General features: G+C 38.6%; 1 protein-coding gene across 5 annotated transcripts in view; it reads right to left on the bottom strand.

The window, feature by feature from the left end:
* Positions 1-19,015, bottom strand: part of LOC140899533 (uncharacterized) — a 54,243-nt gene extending 35,228 nt beyond the window's left edge. For 4 of the 5 annotated variants that reach the window (XM_073315198.1, XM_073315201.1, XM_073315200.1 and 1 more), the window contains exons 1-7: positions 18,891-19,015; positions 18,323-18,484; positions 17,183-17,298; positions 13,101-13,204; positions 9,112-9,285; positions 7,238-7,339; positions 4,496-4,657 (exon numbers count right to left, since the gene is read on the bottom strand). In XM_073315198.1, coding sequence (XP_073171299.1) covers positions 4,496-4,657; positions 7,238-7,295 — 220 coding nt within the window. In that variant the 5' untranslated portion in view covers positions 7,296-7,339; positions 9,112-9,285; positions 13,101-13,204; ... (1 more) ...; positions 18,323-18,484; positions 18,891-19,015. The remainder of the gene's footprint in view (positions 1-4,495; positions 4,658-7,237; positions 7,340-9,111; positions 9,286-13,100; positions 13,205-17,182; positions 17,299-18,322; positions 18,485-18,890) is intronic. The other variant, XM_073315199.1, reaches the window with a different exon arrangement.
* Between the last annotated feature and the right edge of the window lie 5,583 nt (positions 19,016-24,598).

The raw sequence follows: 24,598 nt of genomic DNA, 5'->3' as shown, positions 1-24,598 counted from the left end.
CCAGCCAGAATATGGCCCATTAATTTTTAAATTCCATACAAAATAAAAATGAAAATAATTATTTTGGTGCTTTGCCTATTTCTTTCCCCATTTCTTCTTCTTTTTGCAGAGTAGCAGTCGTGTTTATTTGAGCATAAGCTTTCGTGAGCTACAGCTCACTTCATCGGAGGCATCTCTTGTTGTGTTGCTCTTTCCTTCTCTCTATTGGTTTCTCCTTTCAGTCTACATTTGTTGCAGCTATTTTGTTCCCTGACATCTATTGTACAACTTCCTGGTTCCAGAATCTTCTTTTGTTCTGCCTGTCCCCAAATCCCAGTGTCACCTGTGGTCTGTCTGCAAACCTAGTTGCCACACTTGACACCTCCATTTGCTCTCTCTTCACCTCCAGCAACCCACCATCAAAGCTGCAACTATAATTAATTTTTAATTTAATATTTTACAAGCTGTGGTATGGTTTACTCAGTACAGAAGCCAAAGGCAGGAATTACAAAACAGTAGTTGTTACTTATGTCTTATACAGTGTCCAGAAGTGCCTCTGTTTTTAATCCAGGCTTTGCTACTTCCTTGATGTGCGGTCTTGACTGAGCTTCTTAGGTCAAAATTTAAAAATTTTAGTGCCTATATCCATATTTACACCTGATTTTCCAGAGGTGTTCAGGTGTCAGGTGTCCCAAATTAAGTTAACAGGTGATAAGAGGCACTCATCATTGCTCAAAGGCAGACCTCTTATTTAGCTACCTGTATGTGGGTTTAGTTCAGGCAACCAAGACTTACAATTTTTACTTTAATATCTATGTCTCATATGCCACATCTGTAAAATGAGAATATTAATATTGTTATGCTGGAGGCATAAAGCTGAGAAAGTAGCAAGCAGAACAAGGAGACAGAAAGAGAGGCCCTTGTAGTGTGGTCCGGAGGAAAAGCCAAGAGAAAGAGCTTTTTGGGAAGACATTGGTGGAAAGGCAGGCTTGAAACTGTGAGCTAGGAAACTGTCCCCTCTTGTTTGATACTACTGCAAATGACCTTTTGAGACATGTACAGAGAAAAAGGACTTTGTATAATTCTTTGTAAATAAACAGGATCAAATATCTTCTGAGAGATAACAACAACATTTACCTACCTATCTCATACAGGGTTGTGCAAATTAAATATTTAATATATATTTAGTACTTTGAAGAATGTAAGTTCTATTATTAATACTATTAAAAGATTTAGCAGCTGTGCATAGACTGTATTTTACGTTGGAGCTGCTCTGCCTTTCAAATTCCAATATTACAAATAATTAAACTAGGAGGTTCTAAGGGTCCAACCCTTTGACGTACCAAGAACCCTGAACTTCCACTCAAATCAACAGTAGCAAAGGATGCTTAGCACCATACACAATTCAAGACCCTAAAAAGGAACGCTATTTGAAGGTTACATTGACTATTGAGTCAAAAACCTGGATAATAAAAAGCATCATACTCATAATTTAAAAAAGAACTGAGAAAACATTTGCCACTCTTCTTGTTTTGCTACAGAATGTGGTCAAGGTCAGTGAAGACCTTAACTTAAATTCATGGTTATAGCAAAATAAGAATTCCACATGTTGCCTCAAAAAAACGCCCAGGGTCTGACTCTCTGTCCACTGCCTACCATCTGTGTAATCATTTACATCTGTGCAAAGCGAGTGCAGGATAACTAGTGAGTATAAAGACAGGTTTCAGAGTAGCAGCCGTGTTAGTCTGTATCTGCAAAAAGAATAGGAGTACTTGTGGCACCTTAGAGACTAACAAATTTATTAGAGCATAAGCTTTCGTGAGCTACAGCTCACTAAATCGGATGCACAGAATGGAACATATAGTAAGATAAATAGATATATATAGGTTTCAGAGTAACAGCCGTGTTAGTCTGTATTCGCAAAAAGAAAAGGAGTACTTGTGGCACCTTAGAGACTAACCAATTTATTTGAGCATGAGCTTTCGTGAGCTACAGCTCACTTCATCGGATGCATACTGTGGAAACTGCAGAAGACATTATATACACAGAGATCATGAAACAATACCTCCTCCCACCCTACTCTCCTGCTGGTAATAGCTTATCTAAAGTGATCATCAAGTTGGGCCATTTCCAGCACAAATCCAGGTTTTCTCATCCTCCGCGCCCCCCCACCCCCAAACTCACTCTCCTGCTGGTAATAGCCCATCCAAAGTGACCACTCTCTTTAAAATGTGTATGATAATCAAGGTGGGCCATTTCCAGCACAAATCCAGGTTCTTTCACCCCCCCCACCCCCCTCCAAAAACCACACACACAAACTCACTCTCCTGCTGGTAATAGCTTATCCAAAGTGACCACTCTCCTCACAATGTGTATGAAAATCAAGGTGGGCCATTTCCAGCACAAATACAGGTTTTCTCACCCCCCACCCCCTTTTTTCAAAAAAACACACACACAAAAACTCACTCTCCTGCTGGTAATAGCTTATCCAAAGTGACCACTCTCCCTACAATGTATATATATAGATATACATTGTATATCTATATATATATACATATAGACATATATATATAGATATACATTGATATACAGATAGATAGATAGATAGATAGATAGATATAGATATACACACACACATACAGATAAGTTGGAAGTTACCCTACAAACTGTGAGAGGCTAATTAGTTAAGATGAGCAATTATCAGCAGGAGAAAAAAAACTTTTGTAGTGATAATCAAGATGGCCCATTTAGACAGTTGACAAGAAGGTGTGAGGATACTTAGCTTAAGGAAATAGATTCAATATCCTCAGACAGAGACAAACACCTACAAGATCTCTATCAAGCATTCTTAAAACTACAGTACCCACCTGCTGAAATGAAAAAACAGATTGACAGAGCCAGAAGAGTACCCAAATGTTACCTTCTACAGGACAGGCCCAACAAAGAAAACAGAACGCCACTAGCCATCACCTGCAGCCCCCAACTAAAACCTCTCCAGTGCATCATCAAAGATTTACAACCTATCCTGAAAAATGATCCCTCACTCTCACAGATCTTGGGAGACAGATCAGTCCTCGCTTACAGACAGCCCGCCAACCTGAAGAAAATACTCACCAGCAACCACACACCACACAACAAAAACACTAACCAGGGTACCTATCCTTGCAACAAAGCCCGATGCCAACTCTGTCCACATAAAGAAAAGGAGTACTTGTGGCACCTTAGAGACTAACCAATTTATTAGAGCATAAGCTTTCGTGAGCTACAGCTCACTTCCTCAGATGCATATCGTGGAAACTGCAGCAGGCTTTATATATACACAGAGAATATGAAACAATACCTCCTCCCACCCCTGGGAGGAGGTATTGTTTCATATTCTCTGTGTATATATAAAGCCTGCTGCAGTTTCCACGATATGCATCTGAGGAAGTGAGCTGTAGCTCACGAAAGCTTATGCTCTAATAAATTGGTTAGTCTCTAAGGTGCCACAAGTACTCCTTTTTTTTTTGCGAATACAGACTAACACGGCTGTTACTCTGAAATCTGTCCACATATTTATTCAAGTGACACCATCATAGGACCTAATCACATTAGCCACGCCATCAGGGGCTTGTTCACCTGCACTTCTACCAATGTGATATATGCCATCATGTGCCAGCAATGCCCATCTGCCATGTACATTGGCCAAACCGGACAGTCTCTGCGCAAAAGAATAAATGGACACAAATCTGACATCAGGAATCATAACATTCAAAGACCAGTAGGTGAACACTTGAACCTCTGTGGCCACTCAGTAAAAGATTTAAGGGTGGCAATTCTGCAACAGAAAAAGTTTCAAAAACAGACTCCAAGGAGACACTGCTGAGCTTGAATTAATATGCAAACTAAATACCATTAACTTGGGTTTGAATAGAGACTGGGAGTTGCTGGGTCACTACACATATTGAATCTATTTCCTTAAGCTAAGTATCCTCACAACTTCTTGTCAATTGTCTAAATGGGCCATCTTGATTATCACTACAAAAGATTTTTTTTCTCCTGCTGATAATAGCTCATCTTAACTAATTAGCCTCTCACAGTTTGTATGGTAACTTCCAACTTATCTGTATGTATATATCTTACTGTATGTTCCATTCTATGCATCTGATGAAGTGAGCTGTAGCTCACAAAAGATTATGCTCTAATAAATTTGTTAGTCTCTAAGATGCCACAAGTACTCCTGTTCTTTTAGTGAGTATAAAATGCTTCTAAGTCAGAAAGGTCCACTCAGACTGGTGGTAGCATTTTATACTTACTTTGCATAGGTGTGAATGACTACACAAGATGCAAGACAGTTAAGTATCAGACCCATCATCTTCTCAGTGTTCCATTCCTTAATAATCACTAAAAAAATAACTGAAGGAACTCTTATTGAGAAGTTGACAAGATTTTAGACTGCTGATAACATTTGATACATTATTCAAGAGTGTATTTTTCTCATCTATAATACCGTGACCACTTTAATTTTTCAAATTACCTTTTGAGCCATGCTTCAAAGTATAATCCATAACGTTATAAGGAAGTTTCCCAGGATGTAGTGGAACAAGTGTAGAAAACTCTTTAGGTATCCATATAGCTCCAATATTTGTAGTTTCTTGCTGAAATACATCCACCATTTGCCATCCAAGAGTCAGTGAGTCTACAAAATATAACATACACAAACAAACACACATAAAAGAGCTTATTACTCATAACTATTCAAATCTTGTACAGTGCATTGGTCAGATATATTAAAATTGCTTCGAAGTTCCAACTTTACAGCATCTTTTTAAGAAGTGTTACATGTAGAAGCCAAGATGAATTCTAATACACTACTCAGTGTAAGGGTTTGACTTCACAAGTAGTCCTATTGACTTCAGTTGCACTACATGTGGAGACATATATTAGTTGATGTAAGGGCGGCAGAATCTGGCCCTACATTAACAGACACCTAGATCAGTGGTTCTCAAATATTTTTTTTCGCAGACCACTTGAAAATTGCTGAGGTTCTCGGCAGACCACTTAATGATCTTTCCAAATGTTGTTTGTAGCGTTAGCTAAATATTGTAAAGTGCTTTGGGTAAAAGCACTATATAAAAAACACCTTAATAATAATAAATGTGTTTTTTGTTCTGCAAATAAAAGCACACTACTCATATTTTAATATCAGTAGTCTTACCTTTCTAATGTGATGGAGGTGCCCTCTTTCCCCGGCTGCGGCAGCCCTCAAGCTGGGGCTGGGAAGGAGGGGGGGTTCTCTCCCCCACCACAGAGCTGAGGCTGGGAAGGAGCGCCATCTCCCCCCGGCAGCCACAGCCCTGGAGCTGGGGAAAGTTGCCTCTTTCTCTGGCCACCACAGCCCTGCATGTCCCAAATTTCCCCACTCCCTCTTCTCACCCCACTGCCCTCTCCCATCTACCCCCTATTCCCCCCAAGGCCACCACCTCACCTCACATGTGAATCTTCTCCAAGGTCCAGGCACCTTATTAGTGGAGGGGCCGTGCAGGGCTGGTGCAAGGATGTTTCACGCCCAAGGTGAAACTTCCATCTTGTACCCGCCTCCACCCCCGAGCCCTGCGGCAACTCCCCACCCCTCCGCCCTGAGGTGCCCCCCTGCGGCAGCTCCCTGCCACCCCCCCATTCCTCTCCATCGGCCCAGGGAGCCGTACAGCAGCTCCCCACCACCCACTTGGCCCAGGGAGCTGTGTGGCAGCTCCCCCCTGCCGCCGCCGCTCCCTCCTCTCGGGCCAGGGAGCTGTGCTGCAGCTCCCCGCCCCAGCTCACCTCTGCTCCGCCTCCTCCCCAAGCACGTCACCGCCACTCCACTTCTCCCGCCTCCCAGGCTTGAGGCGCCAAACAGCAGTTTGGCGCCGCAAGCCTAAGAGGGAGAGAAGCAGAGCGGGGAGGTGGCGCTCAGGGGAGGAGGCGAAGCAGAGGTGAGCTGGAGCGGGTAGCAGTTCCCCTGCATGGCACTGCCCCCCCATTACTTGCTGCAGGTGGCCCTCCTCGCGCCCCCCTAGCCCAGCTCACCTCTGCTCCACCGCCTCCCTAGAGCGTGCTTTTGGCCGCCCCCAACCACTTGGCACCCTAGGCGACCGCCTAGTTCACCTAGTGGTTGCACCGGCCCTGGGTCCATGGACCACAGTTTGAGAACCACTGACCTAGATATTAAGATAATAGGCACCTTCGATAGATGTTCTAGTGAGATGACAATCTGGTGTGGGCAGCAAGGTGATATGATTTAGTACACTAGCCTTTAACCTCTGGAGACTTGAGTTCAACTCCTGACTCCAGGTCACAAGCTGAAATTAATTCAGTGGCCTTATCCTGGTTTCCATTTATTTGTACACATCAATTGTACACTACACAATTTGATATAATTCAATATAAAGAAATATGCTGAATAACTGTCTACATGTGCCTGTCTCATCAAAATGCTATTAGTGTTCAATCCTGCAAGGTTCTGAGCCCTTTCGGCAAGCTGCTGAAGACCTAAAACTCTCACTGATGTAATTGGGAATGGAGGATGATCAGAAACATGGTAACTAGTGCTCTGCACCTTGCAGAATGGAACCCTAATCCTTTACTTTCCACAATCAATTTCTTATAAGATCTTTGGGGAACTTTCTAACATATCTTTAGCAGCAGTATAATACTTCCTGCTATTTTAGAAAATTTTAGAAAACACAGACTTGCTGCTGTTCCCATTAAAGTCAGTGGCAGTTTTGCCACTGACTTCAATGGGAGCAGGAATCAGCATATTATAGATGCAAGTTATACATTGCATATATTTTAGTAGAGATCTGGAATGTACCAGCAGGATCCCAGGCACAATACAAAACATTTGATATTGCCCCTCCATCTAGGGCTTCTCCATTTATAAAACTGAAAAGTAGAGAGTTAAACGAGGAAAATAAATAAAGGGCTTTCCTTAACTAAGCCAATATCCTTGTTTTTACACAAGTTAGGCAAGAAAAAAGCTTTGATCCTGTACACTTACACATGAGTAAAGTTATACATAAGCAAACCCATTGCCTCCAATAGGACCACTCACTGAGTAAAATTATGCAGATACATTAGTCATTAGTGTTTGCAGGAATAACATTAGAAATGGGCTGCACTGCTGAACATGCAGTAAATTCTTCGGGGAACTTGTTGCTCAATACATTTTACATGCATCACTTATTATTTCTGTCTTTAATATACAATTTTGATAAAATATGAAGGAAAAATTACATACCTTTGCCTTTAGACTTGTAAACTACTTTTAATACAATATAGGGCTTAGCTTCTGCCATATTTATAAACTCAGATGGATCCAGAGAATCAAAGGCAAATGTTTCTTAACATAAACAAAGTTAAACATTATTAAACAAATTTGTTAATTATTTCACTGATCATTATACTAAAGTAGTCAAGAAAATTCAAACTTGATCTTCCCACTAATAACACTGAAACCCTTTCTGACAATCTTTGTCTAATCCCTTCACTCTGTTTCCACATAAGCCACTTTCTAGATGTATTATTTACTTTCAAGACCTATCTTCCATTATTATTTTCAGGACTCATGCTAAGAACCCTATTCCGCATTCCTTACTGAAACAAAACTCCCTCTGGCATTAGTGGGAGCTTGACTTAACTGAGAGTAGGACTGGGCCTTTACCATCCTACTAAATATTCTTTACTCACTCCTTTCTGCTGTCAATGGAAGCTTTTCCACTTATTTCAATGGGAGCACCATCCTGCCCTGTGTGTGCTGGTATGTTTCCTCTAACCCTGCTCTCTTCAGTTATTTATAATAGGCACACCCATTAATGGAAATCGTAAGCAGCAGAACACTTCAGTTCCTCACAAGGAAAAAGGATATTTTAATGTTGTGTCTTGCTGTATAACAGCAGTAATCTCTATTGATTTATAGTATACTTGCAATAAATAGCTTATGAGTTTCATTTAAACCACTCCATTTTATTTAGGTTTCAGAGTAACAGCCGTGTTAGTCTGTATTCGCAAAAAGAAAAGGAGTACTTGTGGCACCTTAGAGACTAACCAATTTATTTGAGCATAAGCTTTCGTGAGCTACAGCTCACTTCATCGGATGCATACTGTGGAAAGTGTAGAAGCTTATTCTCAAATAAATTGGTTAGTCTCTAAGGTGCCACAAGTACTCCTTTTCATTTTATTTAGGGCATTAGTCAATCTCAGCAGCCATTGACTGGCTTGTACAGTGTATTACAAAACAAAAAGAGATTGTTGGATGGGAGGCAAATGTGGCAGCTCAGGAGTGGGGATGATACACAGTGGGAGAGAGAATAACTAGTTTTGCTTAAAATAAAATGTTGAGGCTGCAGTTTTTAATGTTTCTATTTGTCTTTTGAATGTGTTTGATGGGAAACGAATGGGTGTGTTTGAGGTTCCATATACACCAGCACTATAAGGCACACTTTGACTTAATCCACTTTGACCCTAGTATCAGGCAGGTGAGTGGTAACTCTGGTGAGAAGAGTCTATTTGACCAGGGGGCAGCTGGGCTCATTGCAGGGAGCAGGGAACGGGGGGAAGTGAGGGAGAGGCAGCCGGGCTCCTGGCAGGGTGCTGTGCACAGAGCTGAGAGCCTGGGCTCTCAGCCCTTCACACTGCCCCTCCTCTTAAGTCAGTGGAAGCGCTCCTGGCGAGAATGCGCATCACCGTCAGAAGGAGGGTAGTGTAGATACGAACCACTGCAGTAATTACTGCAGTGGCTGTAACTTGACCGTCACCTAACATAGATTGATTTAAGTTTGTAGTGTAGACATGCTCACAGATAATGCAAAGGGTTTTGGAGGACCCCAAGTTAACCCTGGATGAGACACTTTAAACGAGACTTCTTAAGTTTATGTTGAAAATGCTGAAGGGAAGTAAGGAACAAAATGATAACATCATACAAAGGGAACCTATTATCGCTCACCATGAATCAACTGAAAGTTTATCTTTTTTAAAAAAAAATCTACTAAATATATTTGAACTTAAAATATTTATTCTAGGATCAAAAAGAGTTGCAAAATATTAAAAAAATTTTTAAAGTGCAACAACAAAATAGAATGCATACCAACAGATGATAGACTAAAAGATTCATACCATTGAACTGAACAGTAAATTCAGTGGTTTCACTTTTTTTTGCTGTTTTTCCTTTGGTTGTCTGTACAAGAGAAGGTTTAAAAGAGCTAGCCTTGGAATGCAGTTTTCAAGGCCATAAAATACTGAAACTGTTGACTCCACAGCAAGAGGGTCAAACTCTTTCAACCAAGTTTCCTTAAAAAAAAAATGGAATATTAAATGAATGAAACAAAAAAATTTACTTTGCATCACCATCAGCATGAGAATCCACTGCAGGGCCCAAAACTCCATTCTGGGATTTACCTACAGGTTGAACCTCTCTAGTCCGGCACTCTCTGGTCTGGCAACATCCGTGGTCCAGCATGATTTTAGTTAGCCAGATGTCCACTTATCGTGAGTGGGGCCAAGTTTCCCATAGTCCAGCAAAGTTTGTTTACAGCCACCAGTCCTGGCTCTCAGTGTTCTGGGCTATTATTTAGCTCTAATTTACCCCTAAATATGTCTTCTAAGAGACCAGCAAGCAGTGGAAGTGTTGGTAATGCTGCTAAGCTTAAGCATGTGTCAATGTCGATACAGCAAAAGGTAAAATTGTTGCAGAAATTGGAAAAGGGCACATCGGTACATGTGTTGTGTGCTTTTTACAATGTAGGGTCATATACAGTGTATGATCTGAAGAAGCAAAAGAATCAGATCCTTCAGTTATTTGCCAAAAGTGACAGTAAAAAAACTATGAGTATTCGTAAGGTGTTGACAGAGGGGAAAGCAGCGATTTACATAGTGCACCTTCACATTGGTTCAAGCTTCGTAGGAACGAAGATGTTAGCATTTCTGGCGAGATGATGATGGCACAAGCAAAAATATGCCACAAAGAACTTAACCAGTAGCATGAGTGTGACTATTTGCAAGGATGGCTTCAGAAATTTAAAAACAGGCATGGCATTAGTCTACATTGCGTGTGCAATGAAAAAAGAAGTGCAGATACGGAAGCTGCCACTAAGTATGTTGACGAATTTGCATAGTTAGCTGCAAATGAGAAGTTATCCCCAGAGCAGGTATATAATGCCTGTGAAACTGCTCTCTACTGGCATTATATGCCTAAAATAAATGTTGGCTACTGATGCAGAGGAGCCACCATCTGGTACGAAGGAGTTGAAGGACAAGGTAACTATCCCTGGTTGTAGCAACCCAGCCGGTATGCACAAATGCAAGCTCATGGTTATTGGGAAGAGTGTGAACCCAATGGCATTCAAAGGGGTGAAAATATTTCCAGTGATATACAGTGGCAACATTATGGGTAACGACTAATCTATATCTCGAGTGGTTTGAGAAATATTTTGTACCAGAGGCAAGAGCCCATTGCACCTCGGTAGGTCTGGATCTGAAGTGCAAAATTGTGCTGATTCTCGACAGTTGCTCTGCCCACCCTAAAGCAGAGCTGCTTGCCAAAAATAATGTGGTGGGGACTGTATTTACTCGCAAACTGTACCTCACTGATTCAGCCTTGTGATCAGGGTATCTTACAGTCCCTGAAGTGTATGTACAGGTCCGAGTTTATGCACCATTTGCTAGTATCGCTTAATGATGGGAAGAGTTTGACAACATTTAGGAACAAATTTAACCTCAAGGATATGATTTGGACACTAGCTAGAGCCTGGGAAAGAGTAACTCCATGTAATCTGAAGAATGGATGGCACAAATTGTGGCCAATCCTAATGTTTGAGGAGAGTCCTGACGTCAATGACGAGTCTGATTTCAAGTGTCTGAAAACCAAAAAATTGTTAGTGAGTTAATGGAGTATGCTAGTGGTATGTCCCACCCTGTAGTGCTTCAGCAGGCCAAGGATTTGGGAGAGGAAAATTTACAAGACTGGATGGAAATCGACAAAGATGCACCAATTGCTAATCAAATGACGGATGAAGACATTGTGCAAATGGTACAGCAAGGAAAAACCAAAGATAACGAAGAAGCCAGTGAAGATGACTTTGAGGATGCCGCAGAAAAAATTTCTATCAATAAAATGCATTCAGTTGGCAACAAATTTAATAGAGGACTGGAGAAAAGACATTTCATTTCTGAGCAAGAGATCATGTCTCTCTACATGATACAAGAAAAACTCATTGAAGAAAAACCAAAATACTTGAGACAAGCCAAGCTGGAAGACTGGTTAAAGGTAGCGAAGAGGAGAGGTAAGCAGCACTCTACAACTGAAAATCCTGTTGTCTCCACTTCACCTACCCTGGATATACCTACAGCAGAGACCTAAGATGTAACTCAAATGTAATTTGACTTAGCAGTTATTGTCACACCACTTTGGAAGCGGAATTCAGACATCATTTTAGGTGAGTAAATTATAGATTTACCTGTATTATTATGTATTTCTTTTTCATTTTATTTTGTGTTTTTTATGCTTGATCTACTTATTTGCTTGTGCCAATCCAGTAAAATTGTGTAACAAGACTAACACTTTGTTATGAAGAGAGCCAGTAAGCCTTGGCTAGGCAGCATTGCAAGCGTTTATTCACCTCAGTGGGATAAAAATAAAAAGAGACCCACTCGCTACAATATTAACCTCCCGTGGTTTGGCAAATGCTCTGGTTTGGCACCAGTCAGGTCCCAAGGGTGCTAGACTAGAGAGGTTCAACCTGTATAATTATTTTCAGGAAAATGACTCATTTTTCTAATTCATATGCAACCCACACTCGCGCTGATTTTGTGGGAACTTGGGATGTGCACAGAATTAAGTGTTTATTAAAGAAGGGAAGCATTTTCTCAGGATGTATGAAGGATTTGTCCAATGGTAACTCCCATTAATATTGTTAGGGGCCAAAGTCTGCTTACAGTTAAACTTCTGCAGTCCTCCTTCAGTCTGATAATTCAAATCAGTAAATATATAAAGTTAGATCACTAGCTGGTATGAACTTGCACATTTTTCTTGACTTTGAAGGAGAATTAACAGCCTGAGGATCTGGCCATAAATATTTGTTATGGGGTTTGGCATTTCAGACCCATGGAAATCAGAGAAGATGCTCTCTTAAAATGCAAAGAAGGTATAAACACCCACTCTATGGGGTTATGCAATCATTGCTTAATTCAGTACTATATTTACTCAATTCACCCATTTTTCTAATTTATTCTTTTTTGTGCTTGTAAATAGTTATGCTCATAATCCTGTTAAGTTTATTATATGCTGGACAAATTCCTCCAGTTGTGGGAAAGGCTTCGTAAAAAAGTAACAGACCTCTGCTAAACCAAACTCTTTTCCTTAAGAAATGAAAGACTCCAAACTGCTAGAAACACAGAATTTAGTACATTGTCACAGAACTAAAAAATAATAAGTAAATATTGACTTTTGTAAGGTGAAAAACAAACTTTATTGACCAGAGAGGTAAATATTGACTTGGAGTGAAGCAAATATACAATATGTACTGAAGTTAATGGATCAAATCCTTTTCAGTTTGGCAAAAGAAGATTTGGCTCAATATATGTTTTATTACTTATTTTCTGAGAGTCTTCATCAGAAACATCTGGAAAATCTCTCCATAATGTTAATGCATTTCAGTGAGGTAACAGTTTTTCCTTAGAAGCTAAAAGACAGATACACACAGAGGATCAGAAAAAATTAATTATCCTCCTGCAAAGTGAAATAATAGCTTTCAATTAATTTTCTTCAGCCAGTCACAGTGTATTTATTTGCACAAGTGGTCTGACTGGATACCTGGAAAAGACCTCAATTTTATTAACTTCTGAAGAGGTAAACAATAGAAACTTACTGAGTCTTCACAGGACAATTTTTAATCAATCACAATCTAAGCTTTTTCTTATGTGGGTAACAATAATTAATGACAGAGTTCTCTTTATCTGTTGATTTGTTTAGGTCTCTGTTCAGTCAAAAAACATTCTTGATGACAAATAGTCTCAATAAAAAGAGCAGTAAACCTTTTTTTTTTGTAAAGTAAAGATTATCACAATGCCTGTCAGAACATACAAGGTATAATTAAATTACCACTTACAGTGTGTGATATCTCAACCTGTGGTACTGGTAAAACTAGCTTCAGTAAAACATCCTCAACTCCAACTGGCAAGATGTCCTGGAAGCCAAGAGAAACCTTTCCAGCTATCAAAACAAATTACACCAAAGGTAATTAGCCAATGTAATGTTTAAATAGTTTGATCCTTGATTATAAATTAGGTTAGTCAGAGCCTTTGGTGGCTTCTGAGCCCAAACAAAAGTATATTTACACTTTTACCTATTAAATTAAAGAACAAAAATTGTTTTCTTCTTGCTATAAGGAAAGTCACAAAGGTTAAATTACAAAGAATCAAATATAGTAGATCAAATATAATACTTTAAGTAACATTTCTAAGTCTCAGATACTGAAAGATATAATATCATTTTACAACCACAGAATGGGTTCTAGCTGCAGGGTGAAATGTTTAGATTTTGGATAATGTCTATTTTACACAGAACAACTTATATGAATTCCATAAGCAGGGCAGTACAGTCTTTTCCTACAGACGTTTTGGTCAGGATTAAGGCCAGATCCGTGTGTGTGTATTAGTTCTTTCCCTGTTTAATGGTTCTGTCTTGTAAAATGTAAGGGTTTAAAGAATCAGGCTCTTAGACAGACTGGAAGAATTTTTGTTACTGAAAAACTTGAAGGAAAAATTATACTGTAGATTCACCAAACTTTTTTAAAAACATGCCCACTAGAGAACTCTAATGTCTTACATAGTGTACTGTCAGTATGATACATCATCTGACCGATATACCTTTGTATGCATCTCCCATAGCAGCAACTAACCCACCACTCCCAAATGTCTCCTTGCCAGCTTCACATATTAGAAATAACTATTTTAACAGCTACTATCAGTGTTATTCTGCAGCTATAAGAAAAGACCAGTTCAGACTACTACTATATTCTAGGAACCACCTACAGACCACAGACGTCCCTCTTTCCTGTTGAGGGACACAGAGGAGGAGCACCCTCCTGTGCAGCAAGCAAAAATTACAACTATTTTCATCTGCTCAGGGAGCCAAAGACTCAAGGGTCTGATTTTCCTCTCACACCAGTTTTACACTGATGTAATCCCACTGATTTTAATAGAATTACTTCTCATTTATAATGTTTTAAGTACAAGGATGATAAGATGGAAGATTTTCATACTGTAGCATATAGTGAACTGGAAAGATTACTTAACATTTCACCAAACTGGATAATGTTTTTGCATTTAAAAAAAAATGCAAACATCTGGCTTGACTTCAACAAGAGCTTTGCCTGATATGACCCACAGGATCAAGCTCTAGAGATGAAATCCTGGCCCCACTACTGTCAATGGGAATTTTGCCTTTGATGTGAATGGGGCCAGAATTTCACCCTATACATTTATCAGTCTTAAACACAAAATATAGCCAGAATTTTCAAAAGTGGCCACTGGGTTCAGGTCCCTCAATTATGGGAGCCTTGGACCAGTTTTCAGATGTGCTGAATCCCCACACCGCAAATTGAAATCAACAGAAGCTGTGGGTGCTCAGCAACTTTAAAAATCAGGACTCAGTTGTGAGAAGACCTGAATACAGAAATTGAAGCATCCAAAATTAGAGGCCATTGTAGAAAATCTGGGCTTCTTGGCAAAATTTTAAAATCCTCAAAAACAAATTTACACTGAAAATTTTGAATTTTGCAGAAATCTTCTAATTACATGGAACATTATTTTCTTAGGAATACAACAGAAGAGAAATCTGATGAATATTCAGGACCATTCTACTCTTCTGCAAACTTTTACATGGAAGCAAGTTTAAACCACAATAACTGACTGTCTTTTCCATATATTTTAAAACATTTCCTTCAAATTTCACCAAAAGGCATGCAACTTTTCCAGTTTAAAGAAGAATAATGCCTTCTACGCATTCCTTGAAAAATTCGTATATTGCAAAATTCCAGCATTTATTGGTAGGAATACTATAACAAAGATTAAGGACTTAATCCTGTAATCTGATTGGCACAGGCAAACCCCTCTGTGGAGCACCATCAGAATATAGGATTGGGGCCTAAAACACTTTCTTCTAATATTTTTGGCGAGAACAGAAGGTTTAAATGAACTTTTAGAAGTAAGCTGTACTTTTCATTATATCTGAAATCTTACCTATGATACAAAAATTATTAGGTACCAAAGGCATGCTCTTAAATAACAGCATAAACACAAACAGCTAAATACCTTCCATTGAGCTGAGCCTTGGAGAAAGATCAGCAAGTGGCCTGAACATATAAACATTCATAATTTAATTCCCTATTTTCAGTGCATAGAGCAATAAGCCACAATCTGAATTAAATTCTCATTTGAAACACTTTTGCTCATTAAAGTATTTTGTTGACTGCTACAAAAAGAAACAAAGCAACCCAACTATCTATTTATATTAAAAATGTTTCCACATCCCATATAGAAGGCATTTCCAGATATGAAATATTCATTATAAATGAAAGGTTTAGTACTGCCCTCCCTAATTTATCAGTCAAATGAGATACTGTTTCATACAGTCCTCCAACGTCCAAATGTTATGAGGAAGATCTCATGACTGAAGAAATGTAGGAAGAAGTAACACAGTAGGCGGTAGGTCAACATTATAACATGCACCATTCCTCTGCACTATGTGAGTATGCCCACATGAATCTGACAGTGCTCTTAGGCCATGTCTACACTACCACTCATGTGGGGGTGAAAAAAAAAACACACCCCTGAGCAACATAAGTTTCACTGGCTTAAGTGGTAGTGTGCACAGTGCTACGTCAGTGGGAGAGCTTCTCCCACTGACATAGCTACCGCCTCTCATTGGAGATGGTTTAATTATGTCAACAGGAGAGCTCTCTCCCATTGGCATAGAGCGGCTACACAAGAAATCTTACAGTGGCACAGCTGCATCGGAACAGTTATGCTGCCTGCTATAAGGTTTCATGTGTAGATATAGCCTTAGGACAGCACCTGAAAGCAACACTGGCAAGAATAAAAACACAGCATCAAGACTATGACTGCCTGATATTGTGATAACAAGGTAGGAATGACATGCGAACCTGCAAGTCTCACTATTTCAGAGGGCCTGAGCATTTTTTGAGCGCTTGAGAGCGTATCTGTGATAGTTATCTCTAGGTTTATGTTTTGTTTTCTTTCCAGTAGGTCAGACATGTCCCAGATGGAATGCAGAGGATACTCATTCCTTTAATCTTTCCTCCCCCATTAAGGCATGCATTGTAGCTGCAAATCTCCAGTCAAGAGTCTGGATGAGGTTCCTTTTGAAGGCTATCAATAATGTCCATAAAATTAGATAAGAGAAGTCACTGCAGAACCCTCCTTCTCACCCATCCCCAACACAAACAGAGGTTTGCTTTACCTTTACACAGTGCATACAGCTTCCTTTGATCTGTGGTGTAAGAAAACAGCTTTCTTGTTTGCAAAAAGAAAAGGAGTACTTGTGGCACCTTAGAGACTAACCAATTTATTTGAGCATAAGCTTTCGTGAGCTACAGCTCACTTCATCGGATGCATCTGATGAAGTGAGCTGTAGCTCACGAAAGCTTATGCTCAAATAAATTGGTTAGTCTCTAAGGTGCCACAAGTACTCCTTTTCTTTTTGCGAATACAGACTAACACGGCTGCTACTCTGAAACCTTTCTTGTTTGGTGGTTCAGAGTGCTAATGCTAGGCCATTTTATCTACCTAGGCACTTAGATACTCACAGCAGTATGTGCCTTCAGCTACATTTAACTTTTATCTGTAACATGAATATTACCAAGTCTAATGAATATATATGGCAGGTTAACAAACTAGGCCCCAGTTCAGCAATGTACTTAAGCACTTACCTAACTTTAAGCACATGATTAGTTCAACTAGTACAAAAAGACAACTCGTTTGCTTGAAGTAAAGCATGTACTTTAAGTACATTGCTGAATTGGAGCCCTACCACACAGTCTAAAAAGTGTTCAATATAGTTTTATGAAGGTGGGTTTTTTTTGTTTTTTTTAAAGGCAGCCCTTTAATTTCAGCAGCATGTTTCCAATCAGTACATCCTTGTATCCGTAAAGCAAGGGACGTTCTCTACCTTTGATTCTGCCTGCTAAGCCCAGGGATGTCAGCTGGTAAACCACCTTGCTGAAGATGAATCCAGGCCCTTTGAATATCAGCTGTAAGAAGATGACAACCATGGAACAAAAACACCTGAAAAGGAAAAAAAAAAAAATATAATTTTCACTACTGTACATGAAACAGATCTGTTAATATTTTATGGATTCTGAGAATATTTCCTGGCTGGAAGTAAAGTTGTTATTTTTTGTTAAAAATATGTTTTAAGAACGCACTATAATCACAGAAAACTGCCTTGACTTTACTTCCTATGCTCGTTATTTTGCTTACAGCCTAAACTGCACTCATTCAAAAAGGCTTTATTTTTGTTTTCCAATAAAAACTCAACAATTCCCATTTACTCTAGTAATTTCTTCATTTTTAGTAGGAATTTCAAGATTTTTACCTTTTAAAGGGGTGCTTAATTAGCTTTTGACCTAAAAATTTAGATTTTATTTTTTAAAAAGCCAAACAAATTAAAATAGGGGCCCAAATCTCAGTGGAGCCTTTTACACTGGTCTGGCAATCCCTTAGAGTTGGTGTAAATGTAATTTGACTTCAGTAGGACTGAAACATAAGCTTAAGTGCTTTGCTCATTAGGGATGGATTTAAGTATGTGTTTAAAGCTGAACATGTGCTTAAGTGCTTTGAATTAGGGCCTTAATGAGAAACATTTTGGTGCAACCTACAATGCAATTGCTGATGCTAACAAATATTGCAGGGTGTATTCTCCATATTCTGTAGATGCAGTACTCTCATTAACATTAAATGGAAATTTAGCAAGTAATTCAAGGGAAGTATTGACACCCCCAGGCCTGGACTAATACACTTCAGACAAAATTTGGTTCTCAGTTATGGCTATGCATCCCAACTGAAGTCAGTAAGGTTGCATATGTGAAACAAACCACAATTTTGCCCATAATTTACTTGCAAATCTCAAAAAATTATATACATAAAAATGTGCATCACAATAAGAAAACTCCAATGGAATTTTCTGCTTTGAAGGAACCAAATGTTCTTGAAAAACTATTTTAAAAAAATCTTTAAATAAAAACATGTCTTTGGTGATTATTTTTATCAACAGAATAGATAATTAGTTGAAAGGTAAAGTTGTATGTACCTCTCTTATAGCTGGATAATCATTGGCAGCCATTAGTGAATCCTTTAATAGCATAAGGATTGAGAGACAGAAATTCTCCATCACCTTTTGATTCCAATCTTGTATGTACATTTGATCCCAAATCAACAACACTGCAGGAAAATCCAGTATACTCACAAAGCCCTAAACAAAATTATGAAATTTATTGTATTAAAAATATATTAGACAATTTCTAATTTGTAAAACACCACCAAATCTTGCTCTTCCTACTCACACAGGTACCTGTATGGTTTAACACTTTGTTAATAATACCCAGAAACAAGCTTCAGATTGTTAGGGTAGGTGGGCAGTGTTTGACAGAAAAAAACAGTGTTTGTCCAGCATGTAGCACCATGGGGTCCTGGTCCACAACTTGGGCTCTTAGATGCTATCGTAACATATATAAAACAATAATAATAATAATAACAACAACTACTCCAGATGCAATCAGTGTTACTTCTGATTTACAACAGTGTGAGTGAGACAAGAATCAATCTCTGCATTTGTTTTTTGTTTTTTTAATTCATTCACATAAATTAGGATTTCTTACTTCACCCATCCATTTTCTGAGGAAAATGACTGGGCTTGCCAGCAATTCCTTGGTTAGATGTTTGTTTTGCTCAGATCTGTCTGTGGCTGTGTACAGTTCTTGAGCTTTCTCTCTTTCTTGAACTATCAACTACACCAGGAAATCCTGCAAAGAAAAAAAAAGAATATATTAGATGGGATATGTTATAATATAGAAAAATCAGAAACATTATCCCCAGAGATAAAAAACTATCTATGTATATTTCAAGATCATTTAATAATTTTACTAAATTATATTTAAAAGTACAACTTTATTCCATATGCTGACTTTTACTACAGCAAACATTTTATTTTAAACTTCTGCAAGTAGCATAAATATAAAAGACTCTATAGTTAAAAAAAAATCAATAGATTATACTTTTGGTTCAACTGCAAAATTCTTTCTGAAATACTGTTGAAGATGAGTGAAGAATTCAGTGTCCTCTCTCTCCAGAAGGCTCATCATCCACTCAGCCATTGCAAAGATCTCTGTCCATGATGGGAATAAGTTTTGATGTAGGAAATGTAGGTACATAGCCAATTCATAGGGATGTTCAGCTAAAAATTAAAATATTTATTAGTTTATAGAATAGTGAAAATATCTTTGTCAAAGCCCTGAGGATTCTTTATCATCTCCTAAGAAAAGTGATATAAGTCTAAAGCAATTTTCTGTGATTTAATTTACTTACCTGTAGGCATTATTTGCTTAAATGCCGTTTGCAAAGGAAAAAGCCAATAGATTAGGTAGGGTTCATACGTGCCACTGAAAACATACAGGACATTTAAGGTTTTGCTGGTCTCTGAAATCATTTGTTTATTTGTGGCAAAAGAATGCATACAGGGTGTCTTTTCATATTTCTGTTGGGTAGAAGGAAAGAAACGTTAAATATTTTAAATGAAAACAATGTTTCTAAGGAATAATATAAATTAAGTAAATGCAATTTCATTTTGATATTTATTTCAGTCAGAATGTACAAGCTCTAACCATTATAGAACTGGATTCAGCTGTATTGATATTCACTTTGTGTGATGTAAACCTAGGGTTTAAATACTAAAAAAGTCACAGCTTTACAGCCCTCTTAACAGTTCTAGAAGAAGGAAGTTGTTCTTTGGAGAAAGCAATGGCTGAATACCAGATTGGAAGAAATCTTGACCATCACAAGAATATGGTAGATTAATTACAGAGGCTTTAGACATGGTCTAATTCAGTGGTTTTCAACATTTTGTCATTTGCAGACCCCTAAAAAATTTCAAATGGAGGTGCAGACCCCTTTGGAAATCTTAGACATAGTCTGCAGACCCGCAGAGATCTGCGGACCACAGGTTGAAAACCACTGGTCTCATTAAGTGCATGCACAGTGTCATCTGTTTGGGCTGTGCCTGAGCTGTCACCTAGTGAGGTGGTAGTTTAACTTTTTGTTCATTGAATCGCGGAGTATTTCTTTTCACAATAAACCTTTCAAATAGTCATTCATATTTTCTCTTCTTTCTTTATCCTCTTGTGCTCTCAGGTGCACAATAGGACATCAACCAGTTTCCTCCATTTATTTCAGTCATGTGCTAGTCTGTTCGGGCTTCTCAGTGTCATGCTGATGGATTTGGTTTCTTTTGATACTGTTAGGCATAAATGTTTCTCTAGGTTTCCCTCTTTTTCTCTTCCATATTATCACTTGTTGTGGAAATTGTGTTGGTGGCCTCTTTAAAGCATGTCCTAAATAAATCCATCCTCATTAAATTTCCAGATTTGCTCTGCTTGGAATTCTGATGTTGCAAAATACTCTTTTCAATGCAGTGATACGTGTATATAGATATATGTATATGAATATGTGTATATCTATCTATCTATCGATCTATCCATATATCTTTGGAATGCCTTGATCTTATCAATGAATCTTGTTGTAGATTTCAATGACTCTGGTTCATAAAGGCAGACAGACATAATGGAAGTGTTAAAAATACATAGTTTTATGTCAGTGCCAATCATGCTACTATTCCAAATCTTTTCAAGTTTAATTGAGGTTGTTTGCTGCTTTTGATATTCGTTGCTTGACATCTAGCATAGCGTCATCATCGTTGCACATTTAACTCCATAGATTAGTAAAATTACTCTTTTTCTAGTGTTTCTTTGTTCACACTAATGGTAACTTCTGAGACACTGATAGCCATATTTCTCTTCCCCTTGTTGATGAACAAACCAACTTGTTTTGCTGTATTTGCCAAAAGCTAGGTCTTTTCTTCCATTAAGTGAATTGTTGAACTAAGTAGGACAATGTAAATCAGCAAAAAAGAGGTAATACAATTGTGTTTTATCGTTTGTCCATAAAATTCCTTGGTTGCCTTCTGTGGTTACTTTCCTCATGACATAGTCAATGACCAGTGCAAACAATAGTGGGGACATAATACACCCTCACCTTACTCCAGTTGTCACTGCATTGGCTGATATTGTCACCATCTCTGACTGCACATTCAGCATTATCATATAGATCCTTGATTAGTCTAATTATTTTTGTTGGTATTCTGTAGTGTGCCAAAATTTGCCAGACTGTCTCTCTGTGTATGCTGTCAAAAGCCTTCTGCAAAGCTATAAAATTTATCACAAGAGGTGCTTGCCACTCCACTCTTGTTCCATAATATGTCTAAGAACAACAATATGGCCTGCACGTGATCTCAGTGGTCTAACACCTGCTTGTTCCTCTCTAAGTTGAAAGTCTATTTGTTTCTTGATACGTTACCAGATGTTACTGCAAATTGCTCTCCCAGGCACCAAGAGGAATGTGATTTTTCTCCAGTTACAGCAGGTGATACCATCATCCTAAGGCCTCTCTTCCACTGGGTTGGGTTATTTTCTTTATTCCGTATTCTATCCAAAAACACAAGGAAAGTCTGGAGGGCTGTTTCATCACTTGCTTTGGGAATCTCTCCAGTAACATTATCCTCTCCAGCTGCTTTCTCATTTTTTAGTATACTGATGGCTTTTCTAACTTCTTCATTTGTAAGATCTCCTAAATCAATATCAAGCTCTAGTGGTAGGTCATCATCAAACATTTCTAGTAGTTTGTTTGAGCATGGTCTACTTAAAACAGCCTGAAAATGTTCTGCCCATCTTTTCTGTTGTTATTCTGTACTAAGAGTCTTTCTGTTTGCATCTTTAGTAGGGTCTCCGGTACTTCTAAAGGTTCCTGTTAGCTATTTGATTGCCTTATACAAGGTTATAAGGTCACCTCTTTTGCTACCTCTTCAGCCTCTTGACATTTTCTATCAATATATGCCCTTTTATCTCTTCTAGAATTCCCTTTAACCTCTCTGTCTAGAGCACTGTATTCTTCTTGCCACTTGCTTGTCTCTTCACATGACTTAGCATTCATGAGTTTTTGCTTTACATTTCTTCTCTTTTCCATAGCTGCCCAAGTAGTATCGCTAATCCATTCTTTCCTTTTAGATTTCATTGTTATTAGACCTGTCTTTGAACTTTGTAGATAGCACTCTCTGATGTTTTCCCATAGAGTAGCAATGTTTTGGGTTTCTTCACTTAAATCCATTAGAATATTGAACCTGTTCTTCAGTTCAAGCTGAAAAGCTTTTTTTGTATTTGGGTCTTTTAATTGTGCATTGCTGATGCACAGTTGTCTTTTAACCTTCCTCATCCTCTTTAATTTGATCTTCAATTTAGCAACACAAAGGTTATGGTCACTGTGCCCTCATCTGCTCCTCTGCACACATGCACATCTGCCAAAGAACTGCAAAACATTCTTAAAATGTAGAAGTGATTTATCTGGCTCTTTGCAGGAGCATCTGGGGAGTTCTATGTCACTTAATGGGATTCTTTATGAGGAAATATGGTTCCACCTATCACTAGTTTGTTCACGCTGCAAATTACTTTTAGAATAAAACTGATGTTCGGTTTTATTGTGAGTTATAGATCACTGAATTATTTAATGGCACTATAAACAGTATGCTTCTCTCTACTGTAAGAATCACTTTCAAGTGTGCAAGAAGACAAAGTTTACTCCATCTTGTGGACTGGTTGAAATCATACGATGGTGTTTGCAATGATATTCCAGAATTCAGTAACCAACCAAAGGAGCCAGCTAGGAGAACATTAGCAAAATGATTACCAATTAAGGATAGGAGAAGAAAACCCCAGAAGTCACCTGATATTTGGAAATATGCAACAGAATGGTAGTATTGCTATGACCAAATGAATATGGTTTTAATCACCATTACATAGTGCAAATATTCATTATGAAGTGCTCAGGACAAGGAGTAAGAAAATATAGAATAAAAAATAGTTAGCATGCCAGGTTTTACATTTTCTGACTAACCTCCACAACTGCATTTTCAATAAGGCCTGAAATTGGTGATCGGGTGGCACTTCTAATTTTCAGTTCAGCAATTCGGTGCTCCACTGTTTGTCCAAACTTCACTCTAGCTTCTCTCTCGAGAATTCTGAGAAGGTGAAGCACTGATTAATTTCCCTGATTACATATAGTTTTCAAAAGCTTGTTATGAACTGAGATGAATTGACATAAAAATACTTGGTACCTAAAAGTATCCAAAATACTCACTCTATACATCAGCATTCAGACACAATGCAGACTATTATACTGTGATGCAATAGTTCCAGAAATGCCCATTCATCATGTCAATGAGCTATTCTAGAATATGCCCCTTTCACAGCGAATTCAAACTTTCTGGAAATGATGGAGGGTGGGGTGGAAACAATAATACACAAAGGGCCAGATCCTCAATTGGCATAAACAGACATATCAAATTACAAGAGCTGAGGATCTGGCCCACAGCATGTATCTGCTCAGGGCTCTGCTGGATGCACATAAGTCCCATTCAAGTCAATGAGAGCTGCATGTGCATAACCAGGGACACAATTCAGCCCTACATTTGGAAATCATTCAAGCATAAAATTACTAGACTTTTCCATGGGCCTCCAAAAAGCCACATCTTCAAAGATATCAGTACTTTATCAAACCAGAATCCAGTTTTCTGCATTGATTCTTCATTGAATACAGCGTCAAGTTCAAGGTCTATGAAATGACAGTCAAAGCCCTCCGTGAGATTGGCCCTACCTTCCTGAGATAGCACCACTCCATCCATGATTATGACCTCCCACAACATCTGTGTTCTGCAGAACAATTAAACTGACAATCAACTGGGAGTGGCTCATGTACTCAGGAGAGAGAACTTTGATAGGAGTTGGACCTATGATTTTTTTTCTGTCAAGGACAACAAGGACCACTGATCTCACAGCTTTTAGAACAGAATCAAAATATTCAACTGTTTTCCCCTCGGTAATTTACGCGCATGCACACACATACACACAGACAAAACCCACAAACAAACAAAAACATTTATAAAGTAATCAAATTATTTCCCCAGAAGGGAGGAAGAAACAGAGAAAAAGACTTATTTTTCTTTTAAAATATTTGGGAGGCATGAAAGTAGACCTGGATAGAAATTTTCCAACAGAAAATGCCAATTAAATGAAATTGAAATGTTTTGCAGGAATGTGATGATTTTGACAAAATTCTGATGGAAATCAGGCAGGTTTTGACACTTACCTGGTTTCCTGCCAGCTCACCTGCCCAGCTCTTCAGCAGCCCTCTGTGCAGTCAGTTTTGGGAGCAAGGCACAGAGGGGGTTGAAGAGATGGGTGGGGTAAGCAGGTCTACCACCAAG

This window comes from Lepidochelys kempii, chromosome 17 (assembly GCF_965140285.1).
Source record: "Lepidochelys kempii isolate rLepKem1 chromosome 17, rLepKem1.hap1, whole genome shotgun sequence".
NCBI lineage: Eukaryota > Metazoa > Chordata > Testudines > Cheloniidae > Lepidochelys > Lepidochelys kempii.
Note: the sequence above shows the minus strand (reverse complement) of the source record. Positions and strands in the feature narration are given on the sequence as shown.